The sequence below is a fragment of the Fopius arisanus genome, unplaced genomic scaffold (genome assembly GCF_000806365.1).
Source record: "Fopius arisanus strain USDA-PBARC FA_bdor unplaced genomic scaffold, ASM80636v1 scaffold00007, whole genome shotgun sequence".
Classification (NCBI taxonomy): domain Eukaryota; kingdom Metazoa; phylum Arthropoda; class Insecta; order Hymenoptera; family Braconidae; genus Fopius; species Fopius arisanus.
Genome location: NW_011887746.1, coordinates 103,508 through 123,432, shown reverse-complemented (window position 1 = coordinate 123,432; position 19,925 = coordinate 103,508). Strand labels below are relative to the sequence as shown.

At 41.7% G+C, this 19,925-nt stretch overlaps 3 protein-coding genes across 14 annotated transcripts in view; 1 reads left to right on the top strand and 2 right to left on the bottom strand.

Annotated features, from left to right (window-relative positions):
- Nucleotides 1-364: 364 nt before the first annotated feature.
- Nucleotides 365-13,694, bottom strand: Ufd4 (ubiquitin fusion-degradation 4-like). Of its 9 annotated transcripts, none has more exons than XM_011316377.1 (14): nucleotides 13,428-13,694; nucleotides 11,985-12,032; nucleotides 9,653-11,428; nucleotides 9,070-9,189; nucleotides 7,750-8,146; nucleotides 7,346-7,381; nucleotides 6,822-7,088; nucleotides 4,737-6,742; nucleotides 4,440-4,647; nucleotides 4,126-4,326; nucleotides 3,749-4,005; nucleotides 3,237-3,609; nucleotides 1,309-3,160; nucleotides 365-1,224 (listed from the first exon to the last, which is right to left on the bottom strand). In XM_011316377.1, the coding sequence occupies exons 3-14, from the start codon at nucleotides 11,426-11,428 to the stop codon at nucleotides 942-944; spliced, it is 7,776 nt and encodes a 2,591-aa protein (XP_011314679.1). In that variant the 5' UTR covers nucleotides 11,985-12,032; nucleotides 13,428-13,694; the 3' UTR covers nucleotides 365-941. The 9 variants fall into 9 exon arrangements, with proteins under 9 accessions (XP_011314679.1, XP_011314680.1, XP_011314686.1 ...); XM_011316378.1 differs by having other exon boundaries at nucleotides 3,237-3,597; XM_011316384.1 differs by lacking the exon at nucleotides 4,126-4,326.
- Nucleotides 13,695-14,164: 470 nt separating this feature from the next.
- Nucleotides 14,165-16,572, top strand: P58IPK (dnaJ homolog subfamily C member P58IPK). The gene is made up of 3 exons (XM_011316376.1): nucleotides 14,165-14,367; nucleotides 14,484-14,594; nucleotides 14,684-16,572. The coding sequence occupies exons 1-3, from the start codon at nucleotides 14,319-14,321 to the stop codon at nucleotides 15,961-15,963; spliced, it is 1,440 nt and encodes a 479-aa protein (XP_011314678.1). The 5' UTR covers nucleotides 14,165-14,318; the 3' UTR covers nucleotides 15,964-16,572.
- A 157-nt stretch (nucleotides 16,573-16,729) lies between these two features.
- The window catches only part of LOC105273762 (zinc finger MIZ domain-containing protein 1), a 58,829-nt gene continuing 55,633 nt past the window's right edge, over nucleotides 16,730-19,925 (bottom strand). For all 4 annotated transcript variants that reach the window (XM_011316373.1, XM_011316372.1, XM_011316375.1 and 1 more), the window contains exon 5: nucleotides 16,730-19,852. In XM_011316373.1, coding sequence (XP_011314675.1) covers nucleotides 19,715-19,852 — 138 coding nt within the window. In that variant the 3' untranslated portion in view covers nucleotides 16,730-19,714. The remainder of the gene's footprint in view (nucleotides 19,853-19,925) is intronic.

Sequence of the window (19,925 nt, the reverse complement as noted above, 5' to 3'; positions counted from 1 at the left end):
TTAGCCAAATAGTCTCTAAATTTCGTGTGATTCATTCATTTTCATCAATTTATTTTTGATAATTATCAAGGAACAAATTGAAAATCCTTATTAGTAGCATTAGTGGCATGTGCTACCATTATCCCTCCACTAATCTAGAAAAACCATAATAGCCACATTTATTCCTCTCACATGCTTAGGCAGAGCGAATTATTATCGATAATTAATAGTAATAAACAAATCAAACAATTACGTCCGAAGACAACAAATTTCCCGTTGAATGTTCCAGAATTATGTTTACCTAACGAAACATGAATGAATGAAAAATCCGTGCGTTATCTCAAACCGAGGAAACATCACATTTTTGACAAAACAATCGTTTTTCTTATTTTTGAAAGCAGTGAATTTCTCTATAATTATGGATTTATCTCTCACAAAATTGTCTCATAAGCCCCTTAACCAGATAATCTCACCACATGCTCCACTCTCCACCGAATGCAACAGAACAGAAAATTCACCTACAAAAAAAATTCACGAGGCAATACACACACAGACAAATGCTCTCGCCATTTAGCCCTCGAGCTTCATTCCAATGAAAAAAATATGAGAGAGCCGCAATGGTATTCGACAAGCATCTACTAAAATTCATAAATTCCCTGGAAAATTTCCAAAACGCAATGAAACTACAAGTTTGAAAAATGGTTTTTGAAGATTTCACATCTAGATGTGCCATATTATCCACTAGCCATTGTCCAGTGTCTGTATTACTGAGTCACGTTGAAATAGTTCTCGATAACTTCAATATTACAATCATTAAATTCTCATGATCATTCTGATAATTTGAACATCGAAGGCCGTAACAATTACGTCGCACATTGATTTGAATGCATCATGTTCCTGACACATTTATCCCCTCAGAATAAATGAAATTAAATTTTCATATTTACTACAATAATTGCCATTTAATTCAGGTGAAAACCTCTCTCTCGTGTTGCAGCCAGTAGTCTTTCCTTAAGGATATCCTCGGTGGGGTATTCTGGTAATTTGAGGTAATGCACACAGGTGTTGACGGATGGATAACCGCCAGAGCCAGCATCGACTTTTCGCACAACAGTCAGTCTTGGGTGGAGGTTGCAGAGGCCACCTGGAGGGAGGGCTGAACAGCCTGTTGCAAACTGGAGGAAGGCTTTCCTTTCGGCTCCAGTGAGGGATAGGAGAACGTTGACAAAACGCTGGAAGCCAGGACTAAAAGAGAAAAAAAATAACGTGCAGTAACTTCCCGTCAATTTTTTCCCATTCGTATTTTTTATTTCATTCGAGACAACTCACCTTTCCCTGGTATACCCCAGCTTAGGTTCGGTGTAATTCAGCAAATCCTCCCTACTCCACTCTGGATTCTGCTCCCCACAGAGCATCGCCCTGATCTCCTCCGGACTGAAAGCATGAAGTTTCTCCATGGGAAAGACCTTTGAAAATCCACTTCTGAAGGCTTCTAGTTGTCTAGCAATTCCACCATCCAAGCAGTACTTGACGGTCATCTCTGCATACTCCCTTGCGTTTTCCATGGTAACTCCAACTTCACCTCCATCCTCGATAAGCTCCACAACCTCATGTCCAAAGACTCTCGATCCCGGTGAATACGTCATGGTCAAACCGAGCTCCTCAATGGGCACCGAAGTACCGGACGGATGCTGGATCCTCATGGGATCCTCCTCCCCACCCCCCTCACTCATTGTCCTCTCCCTCTTGACACTCAACATGTGCACCTGCTTAATAAATTCACCCCTAACAGGATCAACCATCACTAGATCCTCAACATCGAGAATACCATCCCACCAGGGACTAGGCTCCAATAGGCTGCAGCCCTCCTCCCCCTCTTCAGAGATAAAACTACTTGCCATACTGCTTGACATACTCTCCTGTGTCACTCCAGTGAGTCCAATTCTCTCATTAACATTATTCGTAATATCTCCCCGACACATGAGCTTCAAAAAGCTCCTCGAGAGAGGTAAATCAACGAGTCTATTGTCCTGGAGGACTTTGGCGAGAAAAACACCGAGGAACCAGAAGTATTTAACAGCTTTGTTGCAATCCTCCGAGTCCTGGGGCAGGGGAGCTGGAAAGAGTCCACTAGGACGTGTTACGTAGTAGCCAGGGGGTCTGACGTGTTCGTCAGAGGGACAGGACATTGTTTGATGAGGATCCTCATCGTCGCACAGCCACAAGCCTAAATCCTTTCTCTGCAATTCAGCTGCCACCAGGGCAAAGAACTCGAGGGTGGGACCGAGACCAGTGCCTTCTTCTCCAACGAACTCCACCTCCAGGATGCTCTTCCGGCTGGAGTGAACTTTGAGGACCTGCTCAGCCCAATCCAGGAGTTTATCACCTCTTGGAACTGACACACGTTCGTGCTTAAGACGACCGACACGAAATTCATGGCTATCGTCACGTCGTGGTGAAAGTCCTGGTGCACGTTGACGCTCCAGAACAGCGTCACGCTGGGTTTGCAGCCAAACAATTGATCTGGATGCACCGAAGGCAGTGCAGGAGAAGTAGAGACGACGTGTCTCGAAGGGGAGTAAGAATGGACAACTTCTGGCTAATTCCTCGCACCAGGTGGGAAGGGCTCCAGCAGCCAGAGCCAAGGGATCCTGAATCTGCTGGACTATTTTGTTGGTGATCTTCTTGGAGGTGAAGTCGTCCGGGTGCACCCAGCAGGATTCCAGATCCTCGTTTAGGCTCTCGTATTTCTTCTCGTCTCGGGACGTTGAGATCACGTACACGTGGCGCAATAGCTGCAGGACATCTTCCACAGTGCAGGCATTGGTGTTCTGAGTGGGTTTACCTGAGTAGAGGGTAACGATGGGGGTCGCACGACCCGATGACTCCTCGTCCTTGGATTCTTTATAAATTATCGTGTACGTTGGCTCCCAGATTCTACGGAGTTTTTCCTGGCGTGTGCCCAACTCTGTTAGCTGCATCAGCTCCTGGACTGCTTGGAATATACTCGAGTGGGGATCAGAGAGGGACAACTCTACATCTGGAATTTCAGGGAGTCCCGGACCCTTCAGGGACAACGATAAACGTGGCATTGTTGGGGCACCTACTCGTGTGCTCGATTGAGGATCGCTTCCTGGTGGTGGCACTTCGAGGTCTGTCGTTTGGTTGATGTTTGTTCGACCTGAGAAGAAATGTTTGTTCATGAGAATGGAAATGGAAATTGAAACTGCAACCTAGAAATTATAGATAAAAATTACCTGGACGCGGATCGAAGGCTGGAATGAGGGCAGAGAACTGTCGTTTGAGAACGAATTCATCGTCCCAGGCTCGTCTCTTAGACGTCTGTGGAGTTTCCTCCTCCATAAAGGCAGCCAGGAGATTCCTGGAGACCATTACTTCCTCGTAATCACCCTCACCACCCTCTCCCTCCTCCTCGTTCTCCTCGTCGTCCTCTTCGTGATCGTTCTCTTCGTTGTCGTCCTCCTCCTCAGCCAGCACCCCATCCTCATCATCCTCCAGCTCCCCGAGAAGTGTAGGAACACCTCCTGCTGTTCGAACACCAGAGACACTCGAGCCTGCCACTCCTCCGCAGGATTCCAAAAAGTCCTCTAGACTCACCTGGAGCCACAACTTCTCATTACATTAAAAAATTTCGTTTCGAAGGCCAAATTTAGTCACATCCTCTGGATTTTTTAATTTTCACACAAATACTTAAATTTAAATTAGCCCCTCAAAACCACAAAAAAAAAACAATAAAAATAATCCTCACCTGTTCACTATCACTGCTGGTACTTGTGAGGGACATTGTCAGTGCCTGTCCAAGACCAGCACCAGTGGTTGTAGTGACACCACTGCCAGCCACCTGTCCACTGCTCGTTAAACTTGGATAACTCTGTGCAGTGCTCAGCAAACCACCAGGAAAATTTGAACTAAGAGCTAACCTGACGAGACTCGACACCGAGTTTGGTCCACGTGGATTTGATCCTGTATTTGAATTTGGCGCAATGTGCTGACCACCAGCAGGTCCTAGAATTATTATTCATGTCGATGGGTTATTTATGAACGATTAACGAAGCAATATAATTTGATTGTTCTTATTTTGGTCTAGGATTGAGGGAAAATTGGGGAAATGGACTAAGAACAAACCTAGAGTTCGTCTTCGGGCCATAGCAGCAAAAGTCTCTAGTAAACCGGTGGCAGCTGCTGGCTCCAGTGTGTTATTAGCATCGGAACACGCAAGATTGGGCACTGAGACGGACATGGGATTGGTTACCACAACTGGACATCCTCCAGCTGGATTCTGAGAGGATGAACTAGCCTCCTTGTCTCGACTGCACTCCTTAGTGGCTAGTTTCGATATTAATCAATTTGAAGTAGTTAAAAATGATAGGATAATAGTCTCGGAACAATTACTCCAGGAAATGAAAGGTTAATAAATCAATATAAATTAAAATACGTACCATCTTGAGCTGTCGGATTGTGCTTTGGCACTGGGCGGATTCTGAGTGAATTATCCTCACTCTCACCAGACACTGAGATCCTAACAGGCACTAAACCGAGCAACTCTCCACTCAAGAAACTGTTAGTGTTGTTACGGAGTCTGTCAGCACCTTCGCGAAGACGATCAAGCACCTCGACTGCCTCCAAACTCAACAAACCGCTAGCCGGCTAGAAGTTACACCAGTTACATCATATTAATTCACACATGAATATTAGCAACAGTTGAAAACTTTTAAACCCAAAAAAAAAAACATTACCTTATTTCCTCGAACAGTAGTATACAGTGGCTTGGAGCTGCTGGATGCCCTATTACTATTACTATTTCCAGAGCAGTCAGTGTTCAAAGCTAAACTCTCAACAATAGTAGCCAAATCACTACTGACAGTGGTCTCAGGTCTAGGATGAAGTACAACACTGAGTTCCCCGGTTGTATTACTCGATCCCCCTTCCCCAGTGACAGCGACAACAGCCTCAGCCCTCGCCACAGACAATACACTCTCAGCAATGGACTCAGCGGCCTGCTTAGCAGCCAGATTATCAGCACTGGCAGCCTGATCAGTCGATGCCACTGATCCCCTCATACTGACATCAGTGCAATCAGGTAGACTAGGCGTAGAGCTCGATTTTCTCCCAGTCAATATACCAGATCCATTCTTACTTTTACCAGGTTCAGCATCGAAACTCGTTCCCACTAATCTCAGATCAAATTTCCCCTCAGCTCCCATTCTATATGAATTCGATCCACCGTGATCCCAGGTAACGTCAATCCATCCATTGTGCAAATCCCCAGTGATAGATCCCTCCCCCGGTGGATTACCATCCTGATCCTTCCACTTCCAATCAAGACCCCTGGCCACCCTAGCACCAGCAACTAAATGTCGAAGCACCTGAGTTCTAATCAATCTCCTCTGTTTTCTAACCCCAGCTTCAGCTTCACGAGCTGCTCTACCCAAATCCTCACAAACACCAGTGACTTCTCCATACACCTCCAGCCCAGAAACCGACAGATAATGCGTCTGGCCAGACGCATTTTTTCCCGTCTGCTGGAGCCTGAGATGCCTCCAGCCCTGAGTCTCCTCAGCAGGGGCCTCAAGTGTCCACGTTGCAGTGCTTCCAGGCTCATTCAAACTACAATCATCCACGTGTGTATACAAAGTCGTCCAATTTATTCCATCCTTCGACACCTGGAACATCCAATTTCTCAGGGCACTTCTGCCATAACCTCTGGCATGCCTAAGAGTGTAGGCACTGGGTATCAGCCACACCCCAAGATCAATGGAGAACCAAGCCCTCTTATCGTCATTGGTATGACAATTCAGGGCATTTTGATCCCTGCTGAGAATATCTTCGAGGTGTCCATAAGGCAGACTCCTCCCATCACTCGATGTCACTACCACTAGCCCATACTGCCCCGGATTTACCCACTCAGGTGCTGACTTTGCGTTTGTACCAATCCAGTAGAGTACCCCATTCTCATCGAAATCATTTTGATACTGAAAATTCATTCTGTTTCCTTCCTTCAACTTCTTCACGAATGTAAATGTCGATCTGTCATGATCGTGCCACTGCTTAGCAATCATCTTCAGCAGATGATTCTCGAGCTGTTGAATCGTACTAAGTGGTTCCATTTTCAAACTCCTACCAGATCTGTCAATGAGTGCACTTTCACCAGGTGCCTTTTCCAGACGAAACCTCAGCCTCCTGGTGAGAATCTGCAGCCCATAGCCAGATCCAGGTGTGTCATAAAGATAAACTGGAAGTTTTTCGATGGATTCGAGAACCGAGACGAGCTTTTGGACGAGAATTTTTGCTGAATTACCATCGTTCGTGTCCTTAGATCTGAAGCATGTCTTGAAGACAGCGATTCTCTGGAGTCTGAGTTTTGTCGCACGGACTGATGGGGTCTGAGGGGCAGATGGACCTGCCAGGAGGGCGAGAAGGGCCTGAATCAGGCCACTGGAATGCAATTCATAAGCTGAGACTCGCCCTTCTTCATTGAGGAGAGCTTTCAACTCCTCCAGAGCTGTCTGCAGGACTGAGCGCCACTCACGGTTCCCTGAAAGTTGTTTCTGACAGGCTTTGTCCACTTGGGAGACAATCGCTGCCAATTTGGCGACAACACCGCGTGGTTGGGCCTGAGCTGCCTTGAAGTAATTCTCGTATATCTCTTGAGCTTGGGTTTTTACTTTTTGCTTTATCGCTTCAATCTTTGAACGGAGGCGTTTTCCTCGTTTACCTGCCCATCCTGCTGCAAAGTCTGGACCTGAATTTTTGATTAAAGAAAAAATGTTATCGACTTCCCTTAAAGGACTTGAAATTAATTATTAAACGTAAATCATTACCTAAACTAGTTTCAGCGGTGAATGAATGTTTAGTTCCTCTATTGGACTCGAAAATAAATCCTGGCAAATCCTCCCTGAGTATCGTAGCCTGCTGCTGACCATCACTATTATGAATACACAATTCTCCCTCTTTCCGTGAGGACAATGCCCAGTTACCCACGACCAATCGAGCGGCACCAGGTCGCGACAAAACGGGTTGACTCACTGAATTTGGTTTTACTTGACTCCGTGCACGCTGCAGCTTCTCCAAGAACTCGCCTCGATTCTCTACAATACCCATAGTCAAAGTAAATAATTTTCCCTCTATCAATGACAACAGATTTAATTTGATAATCAACGAAACTGTCAAAATCGATTCGTTATTTTATCGTTTAACTTGATAATGTTGTCACGTCGTAATTGAGAATTAATTAAAAATGATGGTTTAATTGTTCAGATTGAAATTAGTGGATGACTTAAACCTTGCAGCAGTGCCATAAACTCTGCCAATCGATAATAGCGAAGGGAGTCGTGGATGAACCTACCTTCAGTAGTGAGAGATTCAGTGTTTCGTCCTTTTCCTGTTGGCAGTTAGTGAAAGAAAAAAAAAACGAGTTATTTCTCTAGACTAATGCCCATCGTTAATTACAAGTGAATGGATAATGTAATTAACAAGTTGTGCACCGAGAAAAATCATTTATTCCCAGAATTCCTTTCTCCCATTAAAATCAAATGATTTCCACATTATTATGCAATTATCTCCCCACGAACTTCTTCTTGGAGAAAATAATCAATAAATAATTTCCTCAGGTGCACAGCAATTAACAGTAGCTTCGTTTTCACCTTTGCAGAATAAAATAAACGAATGAAATGGTGGAATTTCTAATACTAATGGCGAAAGAATCAAGAACTCTTAATGATTTATTCCAGAATTGTCAGAATAACTTACCAGTGGTGTCGGTACCACCCTCGGGGCTTCCACTGGAGTACATCGTCGCTAACTTTCCATCCAGAATGAATCTGAACCATCCATTGCTCCCATTGGAGAGCTCCAGAGCTGCAGCATCGCTCCACACATACAGACAATCACGTCCTCGACAGATGCACCAGTCTCGCCAGTGATAGGCCCTCCCAACGAGCAATTCTCTGGCATCCTCTAGCCTGTGCTCCTCTCCAGACTGAGTTGAATCGGCTTCTGGCTCTGGAGTTGGCTCCTGAGGGCCAGCCAGAGCAGCCACTTTCGAGAACACTCCGAGCCTTGCGAAATGCTCAAGGAATTCGTCTTTTCCTTTCATCATCAAGTCCTGGATCATCTGCAGGACTATCAGATGGCCATCCTCGTCCTCCTGGTAGATTTGAAGACGATTAAATCTATTTTATGGTGGAGAAAGTCAAGGGGGATACTCTCTGCTATTTAATTCACATTCGCAATTCAAATATCGAGAGAATGTCTTTTAATTGTGAGTAATGTACAGAGACTGTCCCACTCGGATTTCCCCGAAGTTTATCCAAGTAATGAGCATTGCACAAGCAAACCAAAGAAATTGTCGGTATATACTCATGAATTTTATTCACTTTTTGCTGAGGCAGGGCAAAGAACAAAGAACATTCGCGTCTCATCGGAAGCTCGCCTCTCTATTCCATTATTCAATAGGGTATTTGTTAAGAAAGTTAATGAAATCTAATGGACAATTGTCACCTGATCCACCTCCGGCCGTCAAGTTTTACCACATTTGTTATTAATTGAGCAATAAAAAAATCTATCCATTGTTGAATCAATAAAAGCATTTTTTTTTTATAATTTGAGGAGTTCCTGGCTTGACAATCGGGGAAATTTCAGCCGAAAAAATCCTTGACTCAACAATAATTATCCTTAATCGAAGTCGCAAAGAAAAATTAATAGAATATTAAAAACATAACAAAGTCAATATTTTTACATTGAAAATTAATTTCTGTTGAGGCAGAGTCACCAGTCGTTCCAGCACCTCCTCAACAGCACAAATTAACTCAAAACTAATCACATGCGTCTGTTAAATCTCAAAACCCCTCATGTTATCATTAGCCCTTCCCACCCTTTAAACATTTACACGAAACATGAATTTAATTCATAATGATTAATTTGTGAAATGGATCTCTCACTTTATCCCCCACCCCCCATGTTTGCAGTGATGGTCTTGGGGAAATAAAAAAGGATGATCGATTTGTTTTTGTATCAAACTAAAAAAAGAAAAGGCAAGGTCAACTTGTTTTATAACAAAACGGTTTTTACCGTTTTATCGATAATGTAGTACTGGGAACTGGTATTCTTGCGAGACGTAAGGCAGGGCAATTTGGGGCCGATCGACTTGAGAGGCGGAGGCGGTGGTGGCGTTGACTTAATCTCAACTTCCTGCAGAAGAAATCCTAAATCTTTTCTCTAAATCATAAATAATAAATCCCCCCCTAGTCCTCGCAATTCTGTCATTATAATAAACATTTAGTGTTTCTACTACTAAATTTTACATTATCTCTTCGGAGATGATTAATTTCAGAACATCAATAAAATATCTCCACCCTCTCCTTTCTGAAGCGAGTTTCAATTGTCCCCATCGATTCCGTCCTCTCACCTTGACGTATTGTCTTGTATCTCTTCTCTCGTCCCATTAAATTGAGTTCCGATTCAATAAACTCATCTCTAATTAATATCCTCGTGCGCTCGACTATTCTATTCAATCCCGCAACTAATTCAGCAATTGATCAGAATAATTCACCAATTAATCAATTTGTAAAATTTCTAATGACGCAATAACCTGTTCGATTGAATTTCAAGAATCGGGAAAAAAAAAACAAACTTTACAAAATTCCCCCCTCACCTCATTATCCAAGACATTGGCAATGACCTCGACGAGCATGGCACCACAGCCAGCGGTTTTATCAGCACCACACGTTTCCACCAATAGTTCAGCCTGAATATAATGCACCATCTTCCTGATGAGACTGAGACTGGCCTTTCTCACACTGGGTAGCATCGTGCTCTGAAATGTAGCACAAAAGACAGGCAATAGTCTCCTCAAGTAGACAGGTGCCATCTCGGGATCCCCCTTGGGCTCAGTGAGCTCCTCAACTTCAGTGTCGATCTTCCTGTGTTCCTGGTTAGGAGGCAGCATCCACTCCCCTGGACTCTGTAGAATAGCTGCCACTTCCCTGTGACCCTCGTCCGATCTCTCCCTAGCTTTGTCAAGAGGTGTCTTGCCATCCTCATCCCTGAGATCGGGATTAGCTCCGTGCCTCAAGAGTACTTTGGCTATTGCTGGCCTACCAAAGCAAGCGGCATAGTGCAGACTCGAAGATCTCTGGCCCTTGTTCACGTCAGCCCCTCGATCACAGAGAAACTCCACCATCTCCTGGGTTCCAAAGGCTGACGCCCAGTTAAGCAGAGTCTGTCCCACATCATCCATGAAGTTCACCTCGATCCCGCCGGAGTCGATCGCCTCGATAAGGGCATCTGTGTCTTTCGATCTTATGCAATCAATTAACTGTCGATGTGATTTTTCCCCGGCACTGTCTAATCTCCTGAGTCTTGTGAGAAGGGGGCCAGAGGGTCCTCCAGCCGTTCCCCTTCCAAGAGCAGATCTTCCCTCGAACAATAATACCAGCAGAAGATCAACTAGCCTCATGGAATCCAGGGCACAACGTTCGTCTCCTTTGAGAGCTTTTTCAATGGCATCAGGGAGTTCTGAACGCAGGAGATCGTGAGTTATTGATGGAGAGCCTCGGCAGAGAGTTGATAAAAGACTGATTATCGTTGAGACAGAGGCACAGGACTTTGGCTCTGCTGTTGGCATCGTTGAGGATGTACTTGAGGGCGGTGGAGTTTTTGGATTACTGGATGTCGCTGTCACAGAGGTGCCCGGTCCAGCGGCGTTTGATAATCTGTACAGTAATTCCGAGACTAATCCATTAGAAGCTAGAGGGGCGGGATCAGTTCCTCTCCTTGAAAATCTATCAGCCAAGGAGGCAAAGCACCTGAGAGCCCCATCAGCCACATGTGCATCCTCATGCCTGAGCAGAGTAGAGAGCGCCTCGACGCAATCAGGCAGTGCCTTGTCCTGGGGCTCGACTTTTCCACACAATCTCGATACAACAGCCATGGCAGAGTGCAGAGTGTCTCGATGAACCCTTGCACCATGCTCCCTGATAAAGCACAAAGCGCAGGGCAGTCCACCTGCTTCGAAAACAGCACCTGCCTCTCTGGCGCAAACAAGTTCAAGGACCTTGATGCACTGTTCAGCGAGATCTCTACTCGCCCTTGATCCCAAACCTGCACCTGATAGGCGTCCACATATCGCCTTAACTGCTCCCTCCATGGCAACAACCCTGCGAGTGCATTCTGCTGATACATCCAGATAATACGTAATAGCTCTGGCTGTCACCTCGAGGACACTGTCGGGAGCGTGCTCGTCGAGAAATATCTTGCACAACGCTGGGAGAAATGTTCTCGGGGGACATATCTCAAAGCACCGGTCCACGTTGTCCGACATCAGCAGGAGCATGCACAGCTGCTCCAGGGCAATCAGCTGCATATCCCGCTCGTCCCCCTGACCCATCGAGAGCCATTCCAGAAGCGTCTCAGGGTCTACTTCTGCCATCTGACAATTCACAGGATTTGTTTTTTCAACCAATGGTGAACAATTTTGTTCGGAGAAGTTCAAAATTATTTACAAAAAAATGAAACGATGGTGATTTTTCTTCACATTGATTTTCTTCGAAGATATTCGCAAAGTTTTGTAACAATGTGAGACAGTAAAACTAGGAATAAAGAGGATTATGAGATTGGTGATTATGCGGAATGGGGGATTTAGAGGGGGAAATGTCAAGACGGTTTTGTTAGGGAGGAAGTTCCCAGGAAAGGTCTCTTGGTGATTTGTTCAGGCCACACGTTAGTGATATCATTCGGGGATTAATGACTGAAGAATGAATTGTGCAAATAAGTAGAGAAAAAATATATATGTCGGTGAGAAAAAAATTTCAAGGGCAATTTCAAATCTGAAAGAAAAACTAAACTAAACTCCTCCGCTGAGAGTTTTTGGCTATCCTCCAATACACTGCAATCCAACACTTCATCACAATGACATTTCAAATTTCTCTCCCTACGTTTCCGTTATCCGCAAACCATTAAAAACTGTAATTATCTCGATTACTCACCTCGTCTTTCACCAAATCACCTTTTTGAGAAAATCTCAACTCAGTAATCTGCAATAATACCAGATTCATTAACAATCTCATCAAAAATATGAGGAGTAAGAGAAAAAAAAGTTAATTGAGAACTTGAAGAATACTTTCACATGAACTTTTTTTATTTCCCCGAAGGTCCTGCCACCCCAGCCCCTCACCATAACAAAAACAAATAAAAGCCCCCAAACAAATCTTAAGCCCTGAAACACCAAACTCAATTTTCCCAAACTTCCTAACCTTCCAAAACAAAATCCACACTCGCCCCGGTACCACTAATTCCCTCATTATTACCTTCTGCTCATTTTCTCCACCCAAAGAAATGAATACAGCAAATATTACGCGGATGGGAATGAGAAACAACGAAGTCTTCAAAGTCTAAAGCGAATATTCTGAATTCATAAAGCATTCGTCCGCAGGTGCATATGTCAATTCCCAGAAAGAGAAAGCCAAAAGAATACCAAAAAAAAAGATATTGCCTTACAATCTCGATGAATACGAAATGAGCAATACATTTGACAACGAAGAATTCATTGTCCACTGGGAAAAAAACATGGAAATGTACTGATTCTTGAAGAATTGATCAATTGAGTTCAGTCTGAGCTCATTACAAAGCGAAATAAGTGGACCCTTCAAGGGAGAAAAATGACTCCACTTCATCAACAATCGAATGAGGTTTCAACATTTGAAAAGAAGTCTGAAGTGTTCCCTTTCCCCTCTCGTCATCTATATCCTCTACAACTAGAAAAATCCGCCAACTCCACAAAATAAAAATTAGTACCCGTTAACCTCTTTCCCCCACCCCCTGTACTCGTTACTTCATCCAACTCAATTATTACTGAGAAAAATTCATCTCCCAACAATCCGCAGGCTGCAAATCCCAACTAAAACCTGACAATTTTGAAAATAAATCTTAACCCCTCGACTCTGGCCTGAAATATAAAACAAATTTGAATTTCAATCCCCGGGGAAGACCGCGAAAAAAAAAATTCGATATTCAGTCGATTTTTCATGTTCATCAATTCTGTCTCGATTTTCTCTCGCTGTCCTCCTGAAGTTTTGAATGAATTTTCAACCTATTCAATCGATTTTAACGGTTCTTCATGTCCATCGAGGGTGAAATTCGGTGGTATTCGAAAATACCGAACAAAGAAAAGAGAAATGAGGATGAAAAATCCTGGCGACAGTTGTCTCCTCTCAATCGGAATCCCCTCGTGCCTCCAACAGAGACAGAACAGAAACACGAACAATCCCCCCCCCTGAATCGACTTTCCCCACCTCGAAAACACGAATATTTCTGGAAAGTATCGTTGAAATTCTCTGTGAAACCACTAGAAACATCTAAATAATGACGAAAGTCGATATTGCAATTGCATCTGATGTTGCGACGTTCATGGTACGATAAAAGATACGTACCGTTGAGCACAGTGTTCCATTATTCGTGGGGTCAAGTCGCCATCCTTGTCCACGACAGCACAAAAACCCTTTTATTACACCTCAATTGATCAACAAATATCGTGATATCAGCGGGAGTAAATCGATGCACTGTTTCCTACTTTTTTTAACGCTCGTTAATCGTCGTCTTGATGATCCGTAATTTTTGTTTTGTGAAAGTTTTTCATGAATTTTTCCACCAGTGTTGTAGACCGATATAACTTTGCCATTTACGTGACGTGCGACTGCTCGAGCTCCTGCAAAGTGACTCATTCAATTGACGTCTGCGGCGCCACGGCCTAAGGCCCATCCCCACCAGATCATCGGGGAATCCCATCACAGGGCCATCCACTGGGACAAACGAAAAAAAAAAAATAATCAAAATGTGAAAAAAAAATTACAAAAGCCCCAATTTTCAAAGAATGTCTTTATATTTTTACTGCAAACACCGAAATTGAGTTTCAAATTTTTTATTAAGAAATACTGAACCACGAAAATTATTTTCTTGTAAATACTTTTTCTTCAACTATTTTCGTCAATCACCATTCAATATACTTGAAATAATTAAATAGAATGCTTGCATATTTGGATATGGTTGAAGTTCCATTATAATTCTTGTTTGAAATTGATAACTATGGGAATTGTAATTAGGAGAAATATCTATTTTTCTCAGTTACATAGAAGTATCTCGGTGTGGGGGTAAAACATCAAAGTGTGTTGGACCAATCGGGTAAGACCACGATCGCAATGGCGGTGTGGACTGGCAGTTTTGTGATATCCGACAGATAGACACTAGTAGAAGTTGGTTGCGGTTATTGTTGACAGTTCTTTCAAGATTTTTTTCACTGTTATTTTTTCACATTTTTGTTGATCATGTATCCCTGTGGACTACTGTTGGTGTTGTTGAATCTCTGGTCAGACGGTAAGTTCCATCATAACCTTTTTATTCCTATTATAATGTTCGCCAGTAGAACAGAATATCCTCGTGTACCTACATCACTTCAATAATTGTATTCATTAATGTTCTGGGTACAACAGTAGGTGGAAGTGTTTCTGAGATGGAGATCGACAGACATCTGGAGTTGGGGAGAGATTTTCTAGCCAGGGGACAACTCCAGGATGCATTGACACATTTTCATGCAGCAGTTGGTGAGTTCGGGTTGACCCTTTCAGGAATTGAAGAAGGATGATTCACGTGGGGGATTTAAATAATGAAGAGTTATGATTTTAATCTGCAGATGGTGACCCAAACAACAGTCTGACGTACTACAAACGTGGGGCAGTGTATCTAGCCCTTGGAAAATCAAAACTAGCTCTCCAGGATTTCGACAAGGTCCTTCAACTGAACTCTGACTTCACAGCAGCTCGACTTCAACGTGCTAAGGTACTCCGGAAGCAGGCGGAGTTCGCCAAAGCTGAGGAGGAGTTCCTCAGCGTCCTCTGGATGGATGATAACAACGTTGAGGCCTCAGCTGCCCTCCAGGACATTGCCACTATGAAGGAGGACTACTCCTTGGCGAAAGAGCTCATCAAGCAAGGTCGGTACGACGAGGCTGTTGAACTTCTCACTCGAGTCATAGAGTTCTCCCCATGGGCAGCAGAGCTACGAGAAATGAGGGCTGAGTGTCACATGAAGATGGGAGACTACATGAGTGCTGTCTCAGACATGAGAGCCGGTACTAAACTCACATCAGACGACACCATTGGATTTTTCAAGCTCTCCCACATGCTCTATCGACTTGGTTTTGTCGATGAGGCCCTGAAGGAGATCAGAGAGTGCCTGAAACTTGACCCAGAACACAAGGATTGTTTTCCTTTCTACAAAAAAATCAGAAAAGTAGCTAAGAAGTTGAATGAAGCGTTGGAGGCAGAGGAGTCCCGAGACTACGAGACTTGTACCTCCTCGGCGGAGTCTGTCCTGAAATTGGAACCCAATGTTGATAACGTACGTTTCACAGCGCACCACCTCCTATGCAAAACGTACACCAGTGATCCCAGCTTAGCTGTTAAGCACTGTCAGGAGGCCTTGAAAGTGAGAAGAGAGCCTGAAGTGTTGTGTGACAGTGCCGAGGCTTATCTCAATGCGGAGATGTATGATGACGCCATTAGGGATGTCAAGGACGCCATGGAGATGGATACGGGATACCAAAGGGCTAAGGAGCTCCTCCAGAAAGCCCAGCAAAGGCAAAAGATGTCTGAGAGCCGGGATTATTATAAAATTCTCGATGTTCGCAGGACAGCTACCAAACAGCAAATCATCAAGGCGTACAGAAAAGCTGCCCAGAAGTGGCATCCTGATAATTTCCAGGATAGCACCGAGAAGAAGAAAGCTGAAAAAAAATTCATTGACATTGTTGCTGCCAAAGAGGTCTTGACTGACGAAGAGAAAAGAGCCAAGTTCGACAAGGGAGAGGATCCACTCGACCCTGAAAGTGGAAAACATTCTGGTTTCAATCCTTTCCAGGATTTCCCTCAATTCCATGGCTCGCCTTTCCAGTTCAAGTTCCATTTTAATTAGAAGCGCAAGTGCAACACTAGTTTTGAATGAGAACACTATAGAGACATTTGGGAGAATTTATAGGGAAGGTGGAAGAGGGTCATGCATCATTTGTGTGTATATATGTCTTCAATCGTTACGGAAAGGAGGATTTTTTTGGGAGAGAATTTCTGTATTTAATTCGGTGATGAGGAAACGTCAGTTTTTGTGATCAAACAGTTGACAGAAAAAATGCAAGTTTTTTTAATAAAATTCTCTCTTAAAATTGGCCGCCTCTCAACGAAATCTTTTGCAATTTGTATATTTCTGGAAACAAGTGTAATCCTAGTTTCCCTTAGGAACTGATATGAAATAATATTTAAGGATATGAGATACCGCCGAATTGTACAGAACTATAAAGGATAATTCAAATTTTTCGAGACTAGAATCTTCCGTGAAAGGCAGTGGATTTATGTTCTAGATAAAAGGCCACAGGTGGTATCACTAAATCAATTGCTTCTTATATTTATACCGAGTACGAGTGATTTTTTTCGTATGACTGGAATGAATGATATCTTCATGTATATATAAATGAATATGCAAATCTGTATCTACAAGCATTTGTATAGAAATATATCGAAATCATTTATACGAACGGTTTTATTGTAATGAGAAATTTATAATACTATTTTTTTTATAATTTTCATTTTGATTTTTTGATTTTTTTTCATCACGTCAATTAGTGAATTAAAAAAAAAATTATGAAATTCTGACGGAGGAGAGACTCAAGGTAATTACAACACCAAAATATATTTAATTATTTACGTATTTTTTTTATTGAATGTTTCTAATCGTTATCGGGAAACACTTTCTTCTCTCTCATTTCTGTTCACAATTATTATAAATCATCATCTGCATTTTTGTGTATTAAAATTTTTCAGGTGAATGTAACCAATAACATTATTGTGTTCTCTTTTCATTTATGCGTACATGTTTCTCACACGAGGCGAGCTTCCAGGAATTTTCATATACACTAGACAAACATTTTTTTTTGTTTGCTGTCTTTTACTCGCCTCAGTGTCAAACCTACAACTAAATTGTCGTTTCAATTGGGGACACAATTGGTGCAGAATAACTTCAAATCATAGGCCATCCAACAATCGTCAGAGGTGATATAGTTCTACGACTTGAGTCTACAGATATCTCTAATTCCTAATCAATCATCTCAAAGCCTGAACTGCAATTTTCCGATTACTTCATTCTTACCAGAGCCATCGAAAAAAATAATCCCAATTTTATATATTTTTTTTAATTCGATAAAAATAAAAAATTTTTCCAGATTAATTCGTGAATTATTCCACTTTATTCGAAATTTTGAATTCCCCAGATATTTATCGACAACTGTAGACCCAAATCAAAATAAAAATGAGAAAAAGTCATACGTCATTGTTAACGTGATACTTTAGAATAATATTAGGTAGGTATAATTGGGTAGTTATTGCCTATGTACATTCCGCAAACTGCATCTACAGTTGCGTTATGCTACGATTTCATTTTTCTTGGCGAATTCACTTAAGTAAAGCTTACAGTTTGCATAAACTTCATTTTAGGTAGTTTAGGTCTTTAATATAGGTAATAGTACTCTCATTATCAATTTGCTACAGTATTATTGGCTGTACCAAATCGTCTCACATGTACACATCCTTTTTTTCCCCTCTTCATGATCTAGTAAGGATAAGTTATTCTCATACATCACCTGTATGTTTTGGTTCTGTGAAATAATTAAGATTTTCATTCATTTTTTTTTATTTCTTTCTTTAATTAATTATTATTCCATTGTTTACTGTTTATAACTGGCCAATAAGTATCTGCCACTTTATTTATTTTTTTCTTATATTATTAATCTATCTCCATTTTTGTTTTTTCCACTTTTCGACTTTTTTCCACGTTTTGTCATATTTACAAATAATATACAATAATTCTTTTACGATTAATAATTACGTAATAATAAAACTTTTAATCGCAATTATACGTAATAATTATAAATAGAAACTTGACCGAATAATTCATTTTTTACTGTTCTCTCTGCGTTGTGCACTGGCTCACGTAAACTCATCGGAATATAAATACATTTTTCTTACTTTGTTGCTTCACTCAACACATTTTTCAACGTCAATCTCTCCATTTGTTTAATATATAAAATTTGTATAATCTACATGAATCACTTTAAGTATATTTTCTCTTGTTTTGTTGTCTATTCCTTCATTTCACCTTTTTCAATCACAAAAAAGATACAAAGGTGATAAGGAGATAAGCAGGGGCTCGTTGTGCCTCACAAACTGGCAGTTAACTTGTCACGCACCCAAATATCGACATGACTCAACATTTTTATTGCTCATGTGCTGTTGAAATTGAAAAATCAACACTTGATTCTGTATTCTGCATGTCCAGAGAAGCTTGAGTCAATTGATTATCAACTTGATTCCATTTATTTACACAGGTCATCCAAATATCTTCGATTCTCGAATCAAATCTATTCTTACATTTCAGCCTCAAGTTCCTCCGTACTCGCCTCAACTCCATCAGCCACAATAAAACATGAATCAAGTCAATCTTTCCGACCCAATGAAACTTGACTCAATATTATTCAGGTGCGCATTCATTTGGTTTAATCGTAATTTCCACTGCTGTTCCCAACCAACTTTATTTCCTCCCAAAAAAAAAAAAACAAGATTATTCCCTACATTTGCATCAGAAGTTGATTCTGCTTCGGCGACTTCGTGAGGTTTTAGAACGAAATTATGAGGAAGTATTACAATTGACTCGTTGATTGCATCTATCAGATAAATAAAAATCTCAAAATAAAAATCGACGATACTCTGGCAAAGTGGTGGTGAAATAATGCCACATTATCGACTTCAAGTCGAATAATGAGGAAACATTTTCCCTTGCAATACTTCACCGTAAAGATTTATCAAATCTCCACTTCACCCCAGAAAGTGAGATGAAAAAATTTTGGAAGAATCTCATACATTCGATTTTGGTTTACGGGTCGCACGCTATAGTATATAATGATATATAACCTCGTCAGAAAAAAAAAACAATTTCTCCCTAAATAAAAGGAACACTGTATGCGCTATTATCCATCAATAAGCAGGTTTACAATGGTTGAGTATCCTTAAGTCTATCGAGATTATTTACAAAAAGAAATTAGAAAAGAAAAATAATAATTAGAATAAAATTCTGTACAAGTAATAAGAATCAGCCAACGTGGGCCGACAGTAGACCGCACATTAAAGACCAATTGAAGGCCCTTAATCATTATTTCACTGTTTAAACGTTGCATTTGTGCATTTGTGAAGCAGTTATTTCGTTAATTGTGAAATCTGGTCCATTTTATCGTGGTTTTATTTTTCTTCTCAAATTTATTGATTGAAGACCAACTCACAGCCACAGCCAGATCATATTTAAAACTGTAACTGCAGCATTTTACCCTTTCAATATAATAAGTAGGTAATTGTAAACCTAGTATGCCCTAGCATTGTCCATAGGAATATTACAATTAGAGCTAAAAAGTGTTTTGTACCATTGGTTTAGGTGAGAGCACCCACGTGACTCCACAATTCCGTCATAATCTTCACAACAAATGTTGATCATTTGTTATAGTCAACTGCGAAGACTGACTTGATGTCATTTTTTTCAACGACTTGAGTCTGTTTTTTTTTTAATTTGATTATTCATTTGAAAAGGAGACGTTCGTTCATTTTATGGTCTGCGATATTTTATTTTAAGTTCATTCGAAGAACGCCAGGATATCGTCATTGGAGGAGGGATGACCACTGCTTGCTCCACTGCTTGGAGGAGTGTTGAGATCAGGAGGGTCCAGATATGATAGAAGCTCCATAGGATCCACGACGTTATCTGGCAATAACTGGAATTGAGAATTTGAGAAATGTATTAATTTGAAATTTATCCGGCGGTACCCCAATCGAATGAAGCTGCCT